This window comes from Eulemur rufifrons, chromosome 16 (assembly GCF_041146395.1).
Source record: "Eulemur rufifrons isolate Redbay chromosome 16, OSU_ERuf_1, whole genome shotgun sequence".
NCBI lineage: Eukaryota > Metazoa > Chordata > Mammalia > Primates > Lemuridae > Eulemur > Eulemur rufifrons.
Genome location: NC_090998.1, coordinates 24249024 through 24267058, shown reverse-complemented (window position 1 = coordinate 24267058; position 18035 = coordinate 24249024). Strand labels below are relative to the sequence as shown.

The window sequence follows — 18035 nt, the reverse complement described above, 5'->3', positions numbered from 1 at the left end:
TTATAATTTAAAGATGTAATAAATGTATTGAGTTGTTTTATTTTTCTCTCCAGGTTTGCAACACAACTACAGACAGGAAACATGCAGACATCTTCTTAGAGAAGTGTGTCACTGAGTCGATAATGAACATTGTGAGCGGCTTCTTTAATTCTCCTTTCTCAGACAACAGTACCAGCCTCCAGGTAACTTAAACAAGTACAAATGCATTCTGTTGCAAAGAATTTATTAATATTCTATATGAGTAGGAAAAAATTTTGATCTGGTCAGAAAGTTATTTCCTACACTTCTGATGAGCACTCTTATATTATTTACTATTATGTCCCTTTCAGAGTTTACCAAATATTTTAAATTGAAAAGACCCTATCTTCAAATTGAATTACTTTTTCTCTCTCTCTAAGCAGAATGGGAACTTTTATATCTGTCTGTTGACTGTCTGCCAAGTGTTGAAATAATGGCATGATTCTTTAAATGGATAGGCATTTTCACCCTTATAGTTCTACTTTAGCAATTTATACTGAAAGAATTAGCAGAAGTTTTATATGTTAAGAATTTCATCCAAGTATTTATAATACTAAAAAATTGACATCAACCATAACTGTCCATAAATGGAAGAAAAGCTAAATAAAATATATGGTATTATCTGTAGGATGGCTTACTATATAGCAATTAAAAATCATGTTTTAAAGGGAAAATTGATGACTACAGAAAATAATCATGAAGTGGTATTAGGCCATAGAATTGCATTATAGTAGCATTCAAAGTTGTTTGTGTGAAGAATAGAAAAACTCAGGAAGTAAATATCTTCAAAATATTGATACTGTTTATCTCTACATTGTAGGATTAGACATGCGTTTTCTTTCTATTGTTCCCAAATATCCTACAGGAATTGTGTACTACTCTTATAAAGTATCATTTTGATTATACTTTCTTTAGGGAGAAATTTCAAACTATTAGATAGAACCATATGAAAATGTTTTTGCAGTTTAAAATTGTTGTCTCTTCTACTTACCCATCATATGAAACCAAAACAAACTAACAAACTCAGAAACATCTGCTTTATTTATACTTGGGCATAAACAAAGGTTTATAAAAGATATATTTAAATTCATGTCATTGGCTTCAAGAAATGGTATCGTTTTCAGGTTAAGAATATAGTTATTAATAAAATGCAAATAATCAATTTTCTATAGTGTCTGGCATGGTGCCTATCATGAAGTGGGTACATAATGTTTGTTGAATGAGATATTTATTAAATGGCACTGGAACTCTAACGACTGTATTGTATTTTGTTTTGCTGACCTTTCTGATAATGCACAGATATTGTATCAGTAGTATTGATGGTTTAGCCGCACTATTTGCCTACTTTCTGTTTTCAGACACATCAGCCAGTTTTTATTCAGCTGCTGCAATCTGCCTTTAGAATTTACAATTGCACCTGGCCAAACCCAGCACAGAAAGCCTCGGTGGAATCCTGTATCAGAACTTTGGCTGAAGTGGGTAAGCCAGGGTTTGGGTTTTACTTGTTTTTACATTTCTTGAAGAAATTGGGTTTTTGGCTAATAGGCAAAATAAAAGCAGCTTCCCAATTTACAACTGAATTATAAAACAGGTATGGTTTCTATAAAGCTGAAGAGCGGTGATCAGCAACTGATTCTGAATGTTGCATACTTTTCGGGAGGGAAATATCATCCTTATAATTCAAAATTTAAATTTAATATTATTGCATATGACACTTTAATATTATAGCTCAGTAAGAATTTACAGGAATGATTTTAGTTGATTTTATTATGGAATTGCCTTGTCTATTAAGTTGCTGGACTTAACTGATACCTTCATATGGCATAGGACTTTGAGAGTTTTTTAGTTTTCTGATTTTGTTTGAAATCCATCAGCATTTCTTGAGGGCCTATTATACATTGAAAGCTTCAGAAATTTGGAAGGTAAGGAGATTACTGCTAAAGGAAGGTTAGTGTATTCTAGAAGAGTTTCTCATAGATTCCTCTTTTTCTTTGTCTGTGAAGAGGTTAATTAGGGCCATTCTACCAAGGGTGAGGAGGAGGAGGGAGAAGAAATACAGACTTGCTAGACTTAAAAAAAAAAGGGCTTGAACATTCTCTCAACTAACGGTGGTTTTGCAGGCATTGGGAAGGGCAGTGTATAGTGTGTTTTATTATCATTGTCATCGTCACTGTTAACATTTATTGAGCACTTACCTTGTGCAATGCTAAGCAATTTGCATGCATTATCTCATTTCATCCTTAGATAGGTTCTTTGATTATTTACATTGTGTGGTTGAGAAAACAGAGAATTATCTAGGTTATGTAACTTGGCCAGGGTTATAGTGTCTGCTCAGTAGATATGTGTTAAATGAATAAATGGCTTAACTAATTAATGACCACTTAAAATGTTTTTAGTCTTTCTTCCCTGTCTATAATTTGACTTAAGTGATTTTATATTGACAAAATTTAGTGATGGCTCTGATTTTAATTGGAATACATTGAAAAGCAGTTATAACCCAAGAGGATCAATTGAAAATTATTAGAACTAATAGACTAGTAATACAGTTCACCAAGGTAATTAATTATAATTAACTATTATACTAAATGGATTTTCTGTATACCAAAAAGAAACACAGAGCATAATGTGAAAAAGATATCATTCACAATGGCAATGAAAATATTAAACACATAAGAGTAAGCTTAAGAAGTATGAGATGATAAAATTATGCTATATTGAGGGATATAAAATATTTTAATAAATGGAGAATAATTTCTGGATTGGAAAATTCAATTGATAAAGATGCTGGTTCTCCTCAAATAAAGTAATAACTTTGATGCTCCCACACCTGGAACCCTCCTGCGTACACACCCTCCTCACCTCACAGCCAAGCTGGCTTGGGCACCACATGCTGGACTACACCTCACAACGATGCTGTCCTCTTGTGGCTTGGCCTCTGACACGCTCCTATGGGTATATTCTCCTCACCTCCTGTCATAGTCTGCTTTGTGCTGCTGTAATGGAACACTTGGGACTGAGTAATATATAAAGAACAGAGATTTATTTCTTGCAGTTCTGGAGGCTAGTACAAGGTTGAGGGGCTCACATCTGTCAAGGGTCTTTTTGCTGCATCATCCCATGGCAGAAGGCATAAGGCAGAAAGGCAAGGGGCCGGGGAGAGCATGCGTGCAAGAGGACAGGGGCTGAACTCATCCTTTGATCAGAAACCCAATTCCGCCATAACTGACTTACTCCTGTGTTAACAGTATTAATCCATTCATGAGAGCAGACCCCTCATGGCTTAATCACTTCTTCCAGGTCCCACCACTGTTGCAGTGGGAATTAAGTTTCCAACACAATAACTTGGGGGGACACTTCAAACCATAGCAGCTCTCTTGGGCTCCAGTTGTCTAGATCAGGAGGCTATCTGTGGGGATGACCTCTTCACCCTGCTTGGCCTCACACTCTCTATCCTGGGTCATTCCTTTGCACGAATACACTCCTCACCTGTAACACCCTGAGCCCAGGCTGTCCCTAGATGCCCTCCTCACGCCTCTCGAGTTCTGATACTCCACTCCAGGCAGCCCTCCCATACAGACCTCCCACAGCTTTTGGGGCCCTAACACTCCCCACGGCTCCTTTTCTCACCTTACCCAACACTAACATTTACTTTTCACTGCTTCTCCTAAAGGTGTTTAGGACTGACTGATTTGGGAAGCAAAGGAAGGGATATAGGAAGAGGAAGAGGCCACAATATGTATTGTGTTAAAAATAAAGAAGGATGCATAAGAGAACCTAATTTTTACTTTACAAAGATGCACATAGCAAAATATCCAGAAGTATATAAATAAAATATTAAAATTAGTTACCTCTGAGTGGTGGGATGATAGGTGAATCTGGTTCTCTTATTCATGCTTTTATGTAATTTCTGAGTTTTTAGTAATATATAATTTTCAAGTTATAATAAAACAACAGTAAAAGTGTTTTCATTTGGACTGAATCAGTTAGGAAATATATTAACAATTAAAAGATAAAATCCAAAGGAAAAGCCAAGAAATAAGCAAAGAAATAAGATGGTGTTAATCTTTGCATAGGAATACATTGCCTTAGCTGCCAAGGATATGTCGTATTCTACATTTTCTCCTCTTCTTCCTTTTTCCTCCTTCCTTCTCCTCCCTCCTCCTTTCCCTATGTTCCCTTTCCCTCCTCCTCACCCTCCCTCAGTTTTTAGCAAATGCAATGGGAGGAAATACCTGTTAGCCCTACACAGAACATAGGGGGCATGCTGTCTATAATACTTAAAAATTGAGAGATGAAGAAGTTTGAGCTACAAGTGAGATTCCGTGTTGTGCTTGCTACCTGAATTCTGACTTCAGTGGTGTGCATCATGTAGTCAAATCAGTTCTTGCATAGCAGGATAGCAGAGCTTTGGGATTTAAAATAGTCACTGAAACTATATTAGCCTAAATATATCTTTTATTTCTCAGTTATAAGATTTCATTTCCTGCCATTTCCTATACTGGCCAGAATCTTATGATTTAACAGGATATTTTAGTTTCTTTTTGTATGCTTTAAAGACATGAGTGATAGGAAAGAAGTCAAAAAAACAATTATAGCTAAATCTTTAATCAAGATAGGTGAAAAGTGATGTTTCTGTGTAACATCTCAGTACTGTCTTTGTGGGAAGACATGTTTCCTTCGTCTGCCTTGTTGGTCCCTCCATCTGAGCAGTTACTGAGCTCTGGAAGCTCAATCCCACCCTCCCTCTGCCTTGCTCCCTACCGTCCCCCACCCACCCATCGCAGCCTTGTTTAACCCTTCATTACTTTCTTCTTGGACCACTGCAGAAAATCAATGTTTCCTCCTTCTGTCTTTCCTCACTTAAATAAGTCTGCTAGCAGAATAACCTTCCTGAAGTGCAATTCTCTCTATTGTTTAAAAACATCATTGCCAAAATCACCAACCTTCGATACTGTGTCCTTTTGTCTCACAAACTAAGGCTGGGTTCCTCACTGTGACATGTGTGGCCTGCAGGACACAGCCCTTCCCTTTCTGTTCTTGTCACACACTGGTTCCCACACACTCCCTATATGACAGCAACCTGAACTGTGCCGCATGCACTGCACACACTGTGACTTTCTCTCCTTCCTACAGTTTCCCCCCTTGCCACCTCTCAGCATCTTGTCCCTTACTCAAAGTTTTTTGGGTCAAATTCCCCTATCAAAGCCATTCTTCCTCCCTGAAAATCCAGGTCTGAATTCGCCCCCGTTTGCCCACTTAAACCTTTCCTCATGGTCTTCCTCTAATCCTAACTTACAGCATCACAGGTACTATTCTTATTGCCCCTATTAGATTTTGAGGGAAGACAGAATGAGGTAGCTGTCAAAAAGAAATTAATATAAAGCTATTACTTAGGACGAAGGTGAAAAGCACGTTCTGCGCTCTGTTGATTAGACTGCATGCTTTGTTGGTTGTTGGTGAATGGGTCATGGAAAAACACAGAACCAAAGGGAAACACATTCACAAGTGAACACTCATGATAATAAAGGGATCTAAAACCGCCTCACTTGAGTAATGATTGAAAACGTGAAATCTTTAGACAAAGAAACATTCCTCTGAGGAGGAACATAATAATTACCTTCAAACACTTGAAGGTGAGCCATGGGCTTCTTTCACAGGGATATGATTATAACTATAATAATATATGGCAGCTGCAGGAGGCAGATTTCTGTCCTACTTTAAAAAATAACTATTTTACAAAGAGTACTCTTTTAAAACCTTAAGGGTCACAATTGATTCTTCCTTTTCATTCACTCCCATTAAACACAACAGCAGATTCTCTTGGTCTCACTTCCAAAATACATCTTTTTCTCTTTCTCTTGTGTGTCTCCCTTGTCCAAATCCACCATCATTGGACCAGATTACAGAAGAGTCTCTTACTGAATTCCCCACTGCAATCCATTCCCTGCACAGCAGTTAGAGCGATCTTAAAATGTAAATTGGAGCATATCACTCACCCACTTAAAACTATCCATTGCACTTAAAGTTTGTACTCCTTTCCGTGGCTTACAAAGATTTTAATCATCTGAGCTTCATCTAGTCCTACCTTTTCTCCATCACCTCCTCAGCTCTGCTCCACCCACACCGGCCTCTTTCTGTGTCTCCTCAACTGCATCAGGCCTTTTTCTCACCTTAGGGCATTTGCATGTGCTGCTCCCTCTATTTGGACCCTCTTACCCTAGATTGTCACTTGCTGGTTTCCTCCTGTCAATCAGATCTCAGTTTGAAATGTAAGCAAGTGCTCAATGACATGTTCCAGAATACTCCATATACAGTGTCAGAGTTTCTTCTTGCCCCTTATCATATTATACAATCTTATTTTCCTCTTAGCACTTACCATCATTTGAAAGCATCTTGTTAATTTGTTTGCTCATTGCTTCTTTTTTGTCTACTTCCCCTTTTAGAATGTAAACTATGAAAACAGGGACTTTGCTTTTTTCACCTCTGGAGCCTGAAAGTGTGTGGGGCTGACAAAGCAGGTTAATAAATGTTTGTTGACTGACAATAATCCATAGGCTGGGTATTTTGAAGATAGTGGAATTTAGGCTTAGAAAGTTTAGATAACTTGCCCAATTAATATGTAGTTGAGTTGGGTTTGAAATTCTAGTTTCTCTGAGTATGAAGTTTAAGTTTTGTCATGTTTTCTCAGAAGTTTACCTAAGAAGCCCTAACATGTAAACTAGAACTATGGCAATTTGGCTTGCTGGTGTCAAAGGACAAAATTACAACAAAGTTACTTTAAAAATGTAATTGGCTTTTATTTGCGATTCTAGAATCCAGCAGCACCTCGATTGTTTTATAGACAAAAGGGCTGAAGAAAGCAGAAAGAGGGAACAAGAATTGGGCTGGTCTTTTCAAAGTTACTTTGCTTATAGGGTTAAAACAGAGGGGACTTCCTTATCCTGCCAAACTGGGCCCCTTTGATTGGTTGCTGTGAATCTCCTATTTTCACTTTAGAGTTCAGTTTGATTTCCTGGCCAGAACCTGGCATGAATGACTCCATTCCGATTTGGTCTGGTTTTCTGGCTCTTAGTGCAGGAGGCTAGTCCAAAGCAACGGCCTTCCATAAACCTCGTTTAACACTGGGTAGGGATCTGTCTGAAGTTTTACAACTCAGGTGCAAAATTATTTCTGTTTCAGCAACTCTTTAAAAATACATAGAGGCACTAAAATTTAACACAATTCAAATATGTAAGGATTTATAATATTAAAGAGAACAAAGGGTATACATATTTAAAATATAACAGAGTCAAGAGTGTACTTTGTTTATAAAGCAAATTCTCAGTGCATTTACAAATTGGTAAACACATTGCTGTCAATGCAAATATCAATTATAGTTACATTTACATAACACTTCGTGATTTGTAAAGTGCTCTCAAGCACATTAGATCAACTCATCTATCATTATCAAAAATACTTCATTCTCTTCCTTATTTGTACATCGAATACAAAAGGTAGTAAAAATCAGCCAAAGCACTGACTAAGTCAGCGCTCACCTTGCTGAGAGCAGCAAGCGTTTATTGAGTGTTGGGCAGTTGGGGAGCTGTATTATATGGACATAATTCTTGGTCCTGTTTGATAGATAGGGAAATGAGGTTATCAAGGTTAGGCAGCTTGCTCAAGGTCACACAGGTAGGCAGAGAGCCTGCCAGGATCTGAACCCCTTCTGCACTGTGACATGCTAGCAGGCATTTGTGACTACTATCACAAAGCAGTGTAGACAAACATGTTAAGTGTTTTACACCTTTAAAATACAAAATATGGATCAAGATGGTAATTTAAGCTGTACATGAAACAAAAACATAGGATTTTCACATAACTTAAAAAGAAGTTGAGGAGCTAGTGAATTAAATTATGAAGGGTTTTGGGGATATCAATAGAAAAAGAGTACTTCTTATATTTTCTCTCTTTTTCCCTTGAAGTTTTTCCCAGAAGTTTGCTACAATTTTTCTTATTACCACTAATGTTTTGAGGCTATCAGCTGTTGCGAATTTACTATGTCATGTTAAGTTTTTCTGATAAAACTTCATAAGCTTTTAAAATTGAAGCCATGATCAATTGTGAATTTACCATATATATATCAGGTTAGATTTTTCTGATAAAATTTCTTAAGCTTTTAAAGGCCGAGACACTTTTGAATGACTTGTATCTGTAGAAATTACTGACATTTGCCACCATTTCTACATTTTCTCCTAAGTTATATAGAATTTGAAATCGATAAGAAGATACAAGTTCTTAAAAGATAACAAATGCAAATTCCCAGGCAAAGCCATTACATGCGAGGGGCCTAACTGGCATGTAAAGTACAGATATCTCTATCATTCTCTGCCCTCAGTGAGATAAATTAAGGCTGGTGGTGGGAGCAAGTAAGGATGGAGACCTGTGCAATAATTGCATGCCATGGCGTTCGTTGAGATTTGAGAAATGTTAAGGCGATTAAAGCCATGTAAGTTTTTAAATGTGCTTGGCCTATTGCTGTTCCTCAGTTTACTCATTCATATAAAATACAATTGCACATGGTAGAAAGCATAGAATTTGGAGAAAAAACATCTAAGAATTACTTCCATATTATTTCAGTTAAAAAAGAATTTTGTTCCATGTGTTTCATAATCTTCAAACTATTTGGGGGAATTAATGTTGGGTACTTTGTTGGCAATACAATCTATTTTCCAAATGGAAATTCTGTAAAATATCTTTTACAAATGGTCTAAATAATGAACATTAATCTTCAAGCCAATTGTTCCCAAAAAATTTGAACATGTAGAAAATATTAACCCATTGAGAAAAGAAATTCAGTCTCTGTTAAATAAACATATTATATCCATTTTAATCCATCTAGGATATTGTAGTTAATCATATAAAGAGTTTGACATAGCTCTGTGATTATGGTTTTTAGAAACTCCATTATTTAAAAAAAATTATTATAAATCTTAATCAGTTATAAGAGAACAGTATCAAATAAATTTTTTACTTTATTCAACTTTATTTATTCATTCATTCATTTGTTCATTTATTCAAATGATTTATAATGATTCCTCATTATCTGAAATGCATTACTCTAATTTTTAGGGAAATGCAGTGTGTCAAACCATATTTCCTGACTTCAATGAGTTTCCAGTAATTGGGGATAGATTAACATATACAGAAATGACAAAGCAGAAAACTAAGTCCTTTATCTGTTATAAATTTCTGGAGCCTGACACAGTGCCTAGAGCACAGTAGGTACTCAGTGTATATTTATTCCATGAATAAAACAAATTAATGAATACAAATGAATGAATATCCCACTCTTATCACTGGCTATATAATATCCCATTGCATGGCTACAATTGACTTAACCCCATTGTTGGACATTTATGTTGTTTTCAGTCATTTTGCACATGAGACAGAATATCTAGGAATAGAATTTCTGGGTTATTTTGATTTTGATAGATATTGCCTTCCATAGAGATTGTTCAGTTTACACCCCACCAGCAGTTTACACCCCACACTAGTGCCTCTCCCAGCAATGTAGAAGAGTATCTTTCTCATTGATAATATAGTGTGTCGGATTTTTGCCAATCTTGTAAGTAAAAATATTATTATAGTTTTAGTGTGTGTTTCTTTTTTTATGAATGAGGAAAAAACCTTTACATATGATTGGTATTTCCTTTTCTATGAACTGTCACTTCTTGTGCTTTGCTTATTTTTTCTAATATTTTTTTCTTAATAATTTGTATAACCATTTAGATATGAACAAAAGGAGGTCTTTCCCTATAAGTAACAATATTATTTTCTTGTCTTTTGTCATTTGAATTTTTGTTTTTATTTTTTAGCATGCAGAATTTTTAAATTTTCTTTGAGGCTTTTTAGGTTTTCTTGTATCTTCAGAATAGCCTTCATCAGTCTGCGATGTTTTTTGAATTCCCATGGAGAAATATCCTTGTTTTGGTTTGTTTGTGTTTGTGTTTTTGGTGTTGCTGTTAACATTAAAATTGTGAGCTATCTGGAATATATTTAACTATAGAGTATAAGGTACAGAATCAACTTTATTTTGTTCCAGGTGATTAGTCAGGTGTGCCAATACTAGTTGTTCAATAACCCATAAAACTTATATGCTTTATTCAATTTAAGGATGAATTAAGGACCCATCCAGTGCCAAACAGGAAAGATGCATTTAATATCTTTAATGTTTTCCTGTTTAAAAACACTAGTGCCTCTGTACAGATTTATCCTGTATACTTTGAGATGATACAGAAAAGATACCACTCTGCCTACAACATTACACCTTTCAGTGCTCCAGCTGTTCTCGTGCTCGTGGACCTGTACAGTGGTGCTTGACAACCAACCAGGTTTTCTAATTAATGCTTACACTTTCTATTGCCTTTTCCCCCTACCTGTCAGTTTATCTATCTAAGCATTTTTCTCCATGGCACCTATCACTGTATTATATGTGTTCTCAGAGATTGCGGTCTGGCAGGTATCATCAGTAATTCCATCTAATTAAAAAATTTCACATAATATGCAATATTTAATGAATAATAATTAGAAATAGATTTTGATTACATCTTAAAATCATGGCCAAGTCTTGTCATATTCAGAGAATTTTCAAGATTTATAAGGCTAATTAGAAGGTTAGTCTAACAGTAAAAATACCTATGAATAAAGATAGCTCATTTTAGAAAACTAGTTATCTCTAGGAAGAGCTCTACAAAAGATACATGCATTGATAGCAACCCATCCTCTCTCCTATTAGTTTTTTAAGGACTCCAAATATTTACTCTCTGAAAACATATCCTTAACAAAGTAGTAACTCAATTGTACTCTGACTTGGAAGTGAAATAGGAACAATTCTTTTTAAAAATTTTTTTTGCCAGTATAGCAATTTTAATAACAGAGTATACTTTAAGACAATTATTAGAGAAAAACAACATTTGTGAATATTTTTAATTTTTTTGTTTTAATTGTTTATTTTGAAAATTTTCAAACATATCTAAAAGCGGAGAAGCTAATATGATGAATCAGATGTATCCATTAAAACATTTTAAACTTTAACGTGACCCTTTCTATTAAAGTACACGGTAGGAGTTAATGCTACAGGCCAGAAGAATGGCTGGGTGTAGTTAATTCATTAGCTCTTTCTTACTGAGAGGTGGAAGGTGTGGGGAATGACTGACAGTTAATCCCAAGAATATGTCCTAGTTCAAATTTTGACATCCTATATATACCAGAATTTTTAAATCTTAACAAAAGTAATCTAAGTTTGGATTTATTTTTGTTGCATTTGAAAAATACTGTTCTAGTTATTAATGTTCTAGTAAGTGAAATAATAAACTCTTTTCTTTCTTTAGTCACAGTTTTCTTTTCTGCTTTGTTTTCCTGCTGTAATTTTTAAATAAAAGAAAGCTAAATCATCATTGTCAATTTTGGTTTCAGATTATATTTATACTATTTGGACAGCATGGAGAATCTATTTCAGACCATGTCTTTAGAGATATTCAAGTTTTTACAATTGCTTGAAAAAACTTTATTATTGTTTACACAGTTGACTAATTTTAACTCAAATTCTCTTTTCCTCAATTGCATAGTTAATTTTCTTTTATTGCTTAGAAATTGTGATTTAGCGTTTGGGTAGAGTTTACCTTTAGTCATGGGAAAGTGGTATATTTTACCCTGCTAATTTAGATTGTGCAATTTATGCTAAGAAAGGAGACTGGATAATATGAATCAAAGCTTGGCAAAAACAAAAAACTTTTCAACAGAATTTGGGATAGTGGAGTCTTTTCAGTCTGGTTGGTTTGTCCATGGTGCTGGCTGTGGAGAAATATGTCATGGCAACTGCTTACAGAAGAATCTGGGGTGGGTGAGATTTTCCTGAACTCACTAATAAAAGGCCTGCTTTCTTAATAACAGAGGTGCTGCCATTGAACTACATTTCCACTGGTGTCATTAGAAAAATATTCATTGAGCATTTCTTTGTGTAAGTCATGTTCATAGCAACAACACCTATTTGATGGTCAGTTCCATCAATGTACCTGATTCCTAAAGGGGAGATAAATCTCATTCCGCTCCCCCATTTGTTTAAACAACAGTGGAAACTTGTTTGTAATATGTTTTGAGCAACAGTAAGGTTTATAATTTTTGTTATTTTTGTTGCTTAGAAAATCACATAGAAGCGTTATTGTCTTCTGTTTGATTTTTAAATGTTTAGAGCAACCCCAGGTTATGTGTGAAGCAGCCAGAAAAGGATGAAAGTCTCGCCAGGATTTGATCGTGGTGCAGGATTAACTATTTATAAAACTATGGGCTGCTTGGCATTGTTGAGGCCGGCTGTCCTTTGGATGGGACAGAAGTGCAGTTTGCACTGCTGTGTGTGAAGGACATAAGCAGACATTGCATGATTTGGAAAAGGGAAACTTACCATGAATATTAGGAAAACATTCACTAGGCCAATCTGGACAATGCTAAAATTGATTGTTTAAGGTTGCTTATAGCAGCTGTTATAATTCCTATAAAACTTCAGCTTGAGTTCTTGTTTAAATTGATACCTATTTTTTTGTGGGTAGCAAAACATGTCTATTTTCTTTCTTTCTTTCTCTTTTTCTCTCCCTCTCCCTCTCCCTCTCTCTCTTTCCTCTCCCTCTCCCTCTCTCTCTTTCTTTCTCTCTCTCTCAAATGATCCTCCTGTCTCAGCCACCCAAGTAGCAGGGACTACAGGTGTGTGCCACCATGCCCAGCTAATTTTTCTGTGTTCTGTGCTGATGGAAGTTTCACTATGTTGTTCAGGCTGGTCTCGAACTCCTGGCCTCAAGCAGTCCTCTTGGGTAGCTAAGACTTCACAGGTGTGTTGTACCCAGCTAATTGTCTATTTTCAAAGCAGTTTTTAAGTACCTTTTAGCTTTAGAGAATTTTTATCAGCAGAAATAGTACTGTCTATTGTTGCTTTCTTTTCATTATGTGAAGCCAGATTACCCATCTGTCTATCCAATTTCTTTTTTCCTTTCTATTTTAATTCATTTAAAATAGTCTTCTGGTGACTATCATTTTAACTTTAAGTATGATCCTTATATCTCTGTTTCTTAATTTAACAGGTCTAAATGATGTCTATAAGCTCCACCCTGTGAAAAATAAGAAATTAACATATTTCTTGCATTTTTACCTTTTTTTCCCACTCTATATTCTAATTTTATTGGTTTTCCATTGTTACAATTTGTGATATTTGTATTCTATTTTGAAATATAATTTAAATATTCTCATATAGGTTGATAAACATTAAAAATCAATTATCAGAGTTTACAGATTGTCATGTATAAATATTTTCTGCTGTGTAACTGTTTGAGATAAAAATGTAGTGTTATGACAATAAAACTTTCCAACTAGAGGAGAATTTCCCAACCATTAATATCTAATGCATCTCCTTGCATTTGCTTCCAGCTTTATTTTTTTCTTCAGGTGCACACTCAGTTGCCATAGTTTCTTATATTCCTGTTGACGTGTTTTTGGATTCTTGTCTCATTTTTTTGGAGTAATTCTTTCATAGGGGGTTCAGAGAAAAATTTCTGAGCCTTTACATATTCTAGAATGTTTCTATTTGGAAATCTCATTTGATTTTTAGTTTAGATGGACATAAACTCCTACTTTCAAAACTTTTTATCTATCTAATCTTTGTTTTCCATTTTTAAAAAATTTCAAAGTATTATGGGGGTACAAATGTTTTTGGTTACAGGATCATTTTTGTAATGCTTGAGTCAAGGTTGTTAAGTATGCCATTGCCCAAGTCTATCTAATCTTTATAGATATTATTCTGCTGTCTTCTGGCATTCAGTGCTAATGATGAGAAGTCTGATGTTAGGTTCTTTTTAGGAATCCTCTTTTCTCTTTGGAAGTCCTTGAGGTTTTCTCTATATAATTGCCATTTGCGTTAGTTTCTATGGCTGGCCATAACAAATTACCACTGAGTGGCTTAAAACAACAGAAATTTACTGTCTCACAGTCTGGGGGCTAAAAGTCTGAAATCAAGGTGTCAGCAACACCATGTTCTCTTTGAAGGCTCCAGGGAGGAATCTGTTCCATGCCTTTCTTTTAACTTTTGGAGTTTGCCAAGTATCCTTGGCATTCCTTGGCTTGCAGCTGCCTAAGTCCAGCCTCTGCTTCCATCTTCACATGGTGTTCTTCCCTCTGGTGTTTCTCTGTCTTTCCCTTTCTTACAAGGACACCAGTGGAATTGGATTAGGGCCACCCTAGTCCAGTATGACCCCAGCTTAACTTGATTACATCTGCAAAGACCCTATTTCAAAAGAAGGTCACATTCACAGGTATTGATTAGAACCTCAACATATAATTTTGGGAGATACAGTTCAACCCATAACAGCATCCTAACGTTTTATCAGAATATGGCCAATATGCTCATTTAATTCTCTTTAACACACAGTGGGCCCTTTGAGTTTTGAAACTCTTATGCTCAAGGAAATTATCTTCTACCATTTTCTTAATAACTTTTTCCCTTCCTTTATGTCTGTTGTTTCTTTCTGGAACTTGTGTTTGTTAGATATTTAATTTGTTAGATAAATAAAGAGGGCCAATCTTTATTTATTTAATTTGTTAGATAAATAAAGAGGGCCCTCTTTATTTAATAATCTCTCTGTTTTATTCTCTCTTTTGATCTTTTATGCTGTATGTTCTAGAGGATTCCTTGATTTCCTTTTCCAGAGTACCAACTTTGTTCTTGTCCTTTCTTTTTCAGCCAGTTTTTGAAATGTTTGTTTATGCAATCACATTTTAATTTCTAAGATGTCTTTCTATTTTTCTGATTTTATAATTTTTTGGATGCAGTATATACTCAAATTTCCTAGGACAATAATTAAAGTTATTTAAATATTTTTTGTTTTCCCTTGAATTAGGGTTGGTTATTCTTAATGCTATTGGTTTGGTTTCTCTGGGTCGGTTATTCTTAATGCTGTTGGTTTTCCTTGTGATCCTTGGGGGTGTGTTCATAATTATGAAGGTCCGTTATAACTGGCACAGGGGGCTGGCAGGGGTTTCCACTGCAGTCTTGAGGATCTATTTCTCTTCCTGAATTCTTGTATAAATGGCATGGCTGACCTGGGATTCTCTGTGAGGGGCTGAACAAATGATAGGCAGACTTGCCTTTAGGGTGTGTGTATGTGCATGTGTAGGGCAGAAGACAGGCTGGGAATACCAGCAAGTGTTAAAATAATGGGGGCTTTGTTTGGGGGTTGGAGTTTTGAATATATTTTCTCTCGCTGCTGGAGCTGCCTCTTCTGTCTCCCCCCATTCTACCCGTATTTGATGATCTTTGGAGTTACTTCAAGCTCTATTATGCTTCTCTGTCAAGTCCTAACACCTTCATTTGGCATTTTCTTCAGTCAGGTATTCTGCTTTCTTGAGAGAACATTTCTACATTTCTTTGACTTTATCCTCTGGGTATAAACTGCTGCTGCCAGCTGCTCTGTCTGTGTTAGTCAGAGGGAGGAGGGCCTTAACTTCCCAGCTGTTCAGATGTTATTCTTTAGTGAGTTGCCCAGACCATTCCCCCAGACCCTGTGCCACACTTTGCTTTGGTTGACTATGCGCTTGAGAAGACCTGTTCTAACTCTAATCTCTTGTGGGACAGTTTCTTCTCTTTCTCTGAGGGACTAATTCTATCTTCATTCTGTCTTACAAAAATGGCTCAATATTTCTATTTTCCTTGTAACAAGCATTCTAATTTTTCAATATTATTGTGATATAGCCTATTACAATATAAATTTCTCTGGATCTTGGGAAGAAGGATATGCACTAAGATGTGCCATCTTCCAATCCAGACTTTTTACACTCTTCTACTTTTTATTTCTACCCTCAGATGTTTTATTGCTTACAATTTTGTGTGTGCATGTGCGCGCCCACGAACACTAATTAAATTAATGAATGGATTGACAGAATTTTATCATATGTTTTCTGTCTGCTTTCTTATTTTCTTTGGCATCTGGGAAAGCACAAATTTGCATGGTTGTTATACAGTGTTTTTCTGTATTGATGCTGTATGAAGTGCATTTCAAACATTAATCATTAAGAAATCAAATAAGTTCTTGAATGTTTAATGGACTCACTTTACTAATTGGTCTCAAGAATTGAAATACTTTCAGGTTAAAAGCTTTTACGGTTATATAAAACAGTTTAATGGCAGAGTTTACATATTTGATATATTTTTCTTTTTTATTTTATGTTTGTAAGACCGGATAATATATAAGAAGCTTTAGTCAAATTAAGAGGGAAATATTTTAAATCTTTCTTTTTCAGCAAAAAATCGTGGAATTGCCATTCCGGTGGATCTGGACAGCCAAGTTAATACTCTTTTCATGAAGAGCCATTCAAATATGGTACAGAGAGCAGCCATGGGTTGGAGATTATCAGCTCGCTCTGGACCACGCTTTAAGGAAGCACTTGGAGGCCCTGCTTGGGATTATAGAAACATTATTGAAAAGCTACAGGTACGATGAGAGCATGAAGTAGTATTAATATTTTCTGAATTGCAATTTTTAAAATACGTGGTCACACAAATAAAATATGATTGAAAATATGAAGTTCTAGTTGGGGAATAGGTCTTACTTTACAACTGTCCACCACCACACCCTTGTAAATACATAGCTTTTAGGTAAAAGTTGTTGTGAATTATTTTTTAATGAGTGTATATTACTTAATGTGTTTTGATAGTATGATAGTGAATGGTGGGCCTTAATATCAAAATAATAACCATAATACCAGTAATAACATTGGTAACATAATTTACCATAAAGTTTTATGTAATAAATTAAATATTCTTAATCTTGCTTTACTTTATCTTTCAGTATTCTCTTATAATCCTTTAGGCAGAATGGTCCAAGCACCTTTGCTCTCAAATTACTTGCAGAGTATCTCACTCATGCTTTTGGCTGGGCATTGTATTAGTTTGCCAATTAGACATGGTATTAGTTTGCTAGGGCTACCATAACAGAATACCACAGACTGGGTGGCTTAAACAACAGAAATTTATTTTCTCACAGTTTCGGAGGGCAAAAGTCCAAGATCAAGGTGTCAGCAAGTTTGATTTATTTTGAGACCTCTCTGCTTGGCTTGCAGATGGCCAACTTCTGGCCGTGTCCTCACATAGTCTTTCCCATGTGCATGCACGTGTCTGTGCCCTAATCACCTCTTCTTATGAGGACACCAGTCATATTCGATTGGGGCCCACTCATATGAACTCCTTTAAACTTAATTACCTTTTTAAAGGCCCTATTTCCAAATATAGTCGCATTCTGAGGTACTGTGAGTTAAGATATATTTAGATCAATAAGATATATAACATATGAAATCTGGGGGGAATACAGTTCAGCTCGTAACAGACATCTTCCCATCCACATAATTAGTGGAAAATTTCATGGAGTTGAGTTGTGTTATGGTTTGAAGAAATTTTTTTTGGTTTGGAGAATGATTAAGACTTGAATGGAAATAAATGAGAGCTCACATAAGTGCTATATGGGATTAAAAAAACAAGTTAGATTCAGAGAGTATGAGAAACTTGAAGGGTATGAGTCATTAAAAATGTGGGGAGAAATATCATTATGGGTGACTAAGCAGTTAATAGTTTGCAGGATTGGATTATCAGGAAGAGACCAGAGGAAGGCAGATGAGTTTGGTGTTACTTAAGATCTCAGCCAGGTGGTGGTATGAATAAAATAAAGGAACAGGTGTTGCAGATAATCATGAGGGTAGGAAGGATTAGCAGTCCTTGGATGGAGGTAGAAGGAGGGCATGAGGGGAGCTTAGGAGGCCCTGACAAATGGAGACAAGGTGACACTATCAAGACTCTTTGTTATAAGAAGAAAGTGGAAAAGACACAGTAGGGGCAATGGCTATGGCCATTGAAAATAACACTGAATTAGGTTAACAGGCTATTGGATGTATTAGAAGTTCAGTCTATATTTGTAAATAATAGCTGGAGCAAGGATAGTGGTTGATAT

The 18035-nt window shown here is 35.7% G+C and overlaps 1 protein-coding gene across 3 annotated transcripts in view; it reads left to right on the top strand.

Annotated features, from left to right (window-relative positions):
- The window catches only part of ITPR2 (inositol 1,4,5-trisphosphate receptor type 2), a 462476-nt gene that overhangs the window by 227306 nt on the left and 217135 nt on the right, over positions 1-18035 (top strand). For all 3 annotated transcript variants that reach the window (XM_069490734.1, XM_069490735.1, XM_069490733.1), the window contains exons 33-35: positions 54-182; positions 1377-1497; positions 16336-16526. In XM_069490734.1, the coding sequence (XP_069346835.1) occupies positions 54-182; positions 1377-1497; positions 16336-16526 (441 nt within the window). The remainder of the gene's footprint in view (positions 1-53; positions 183-1376; positions 1498-16335; positions 16527-18035) is intronic.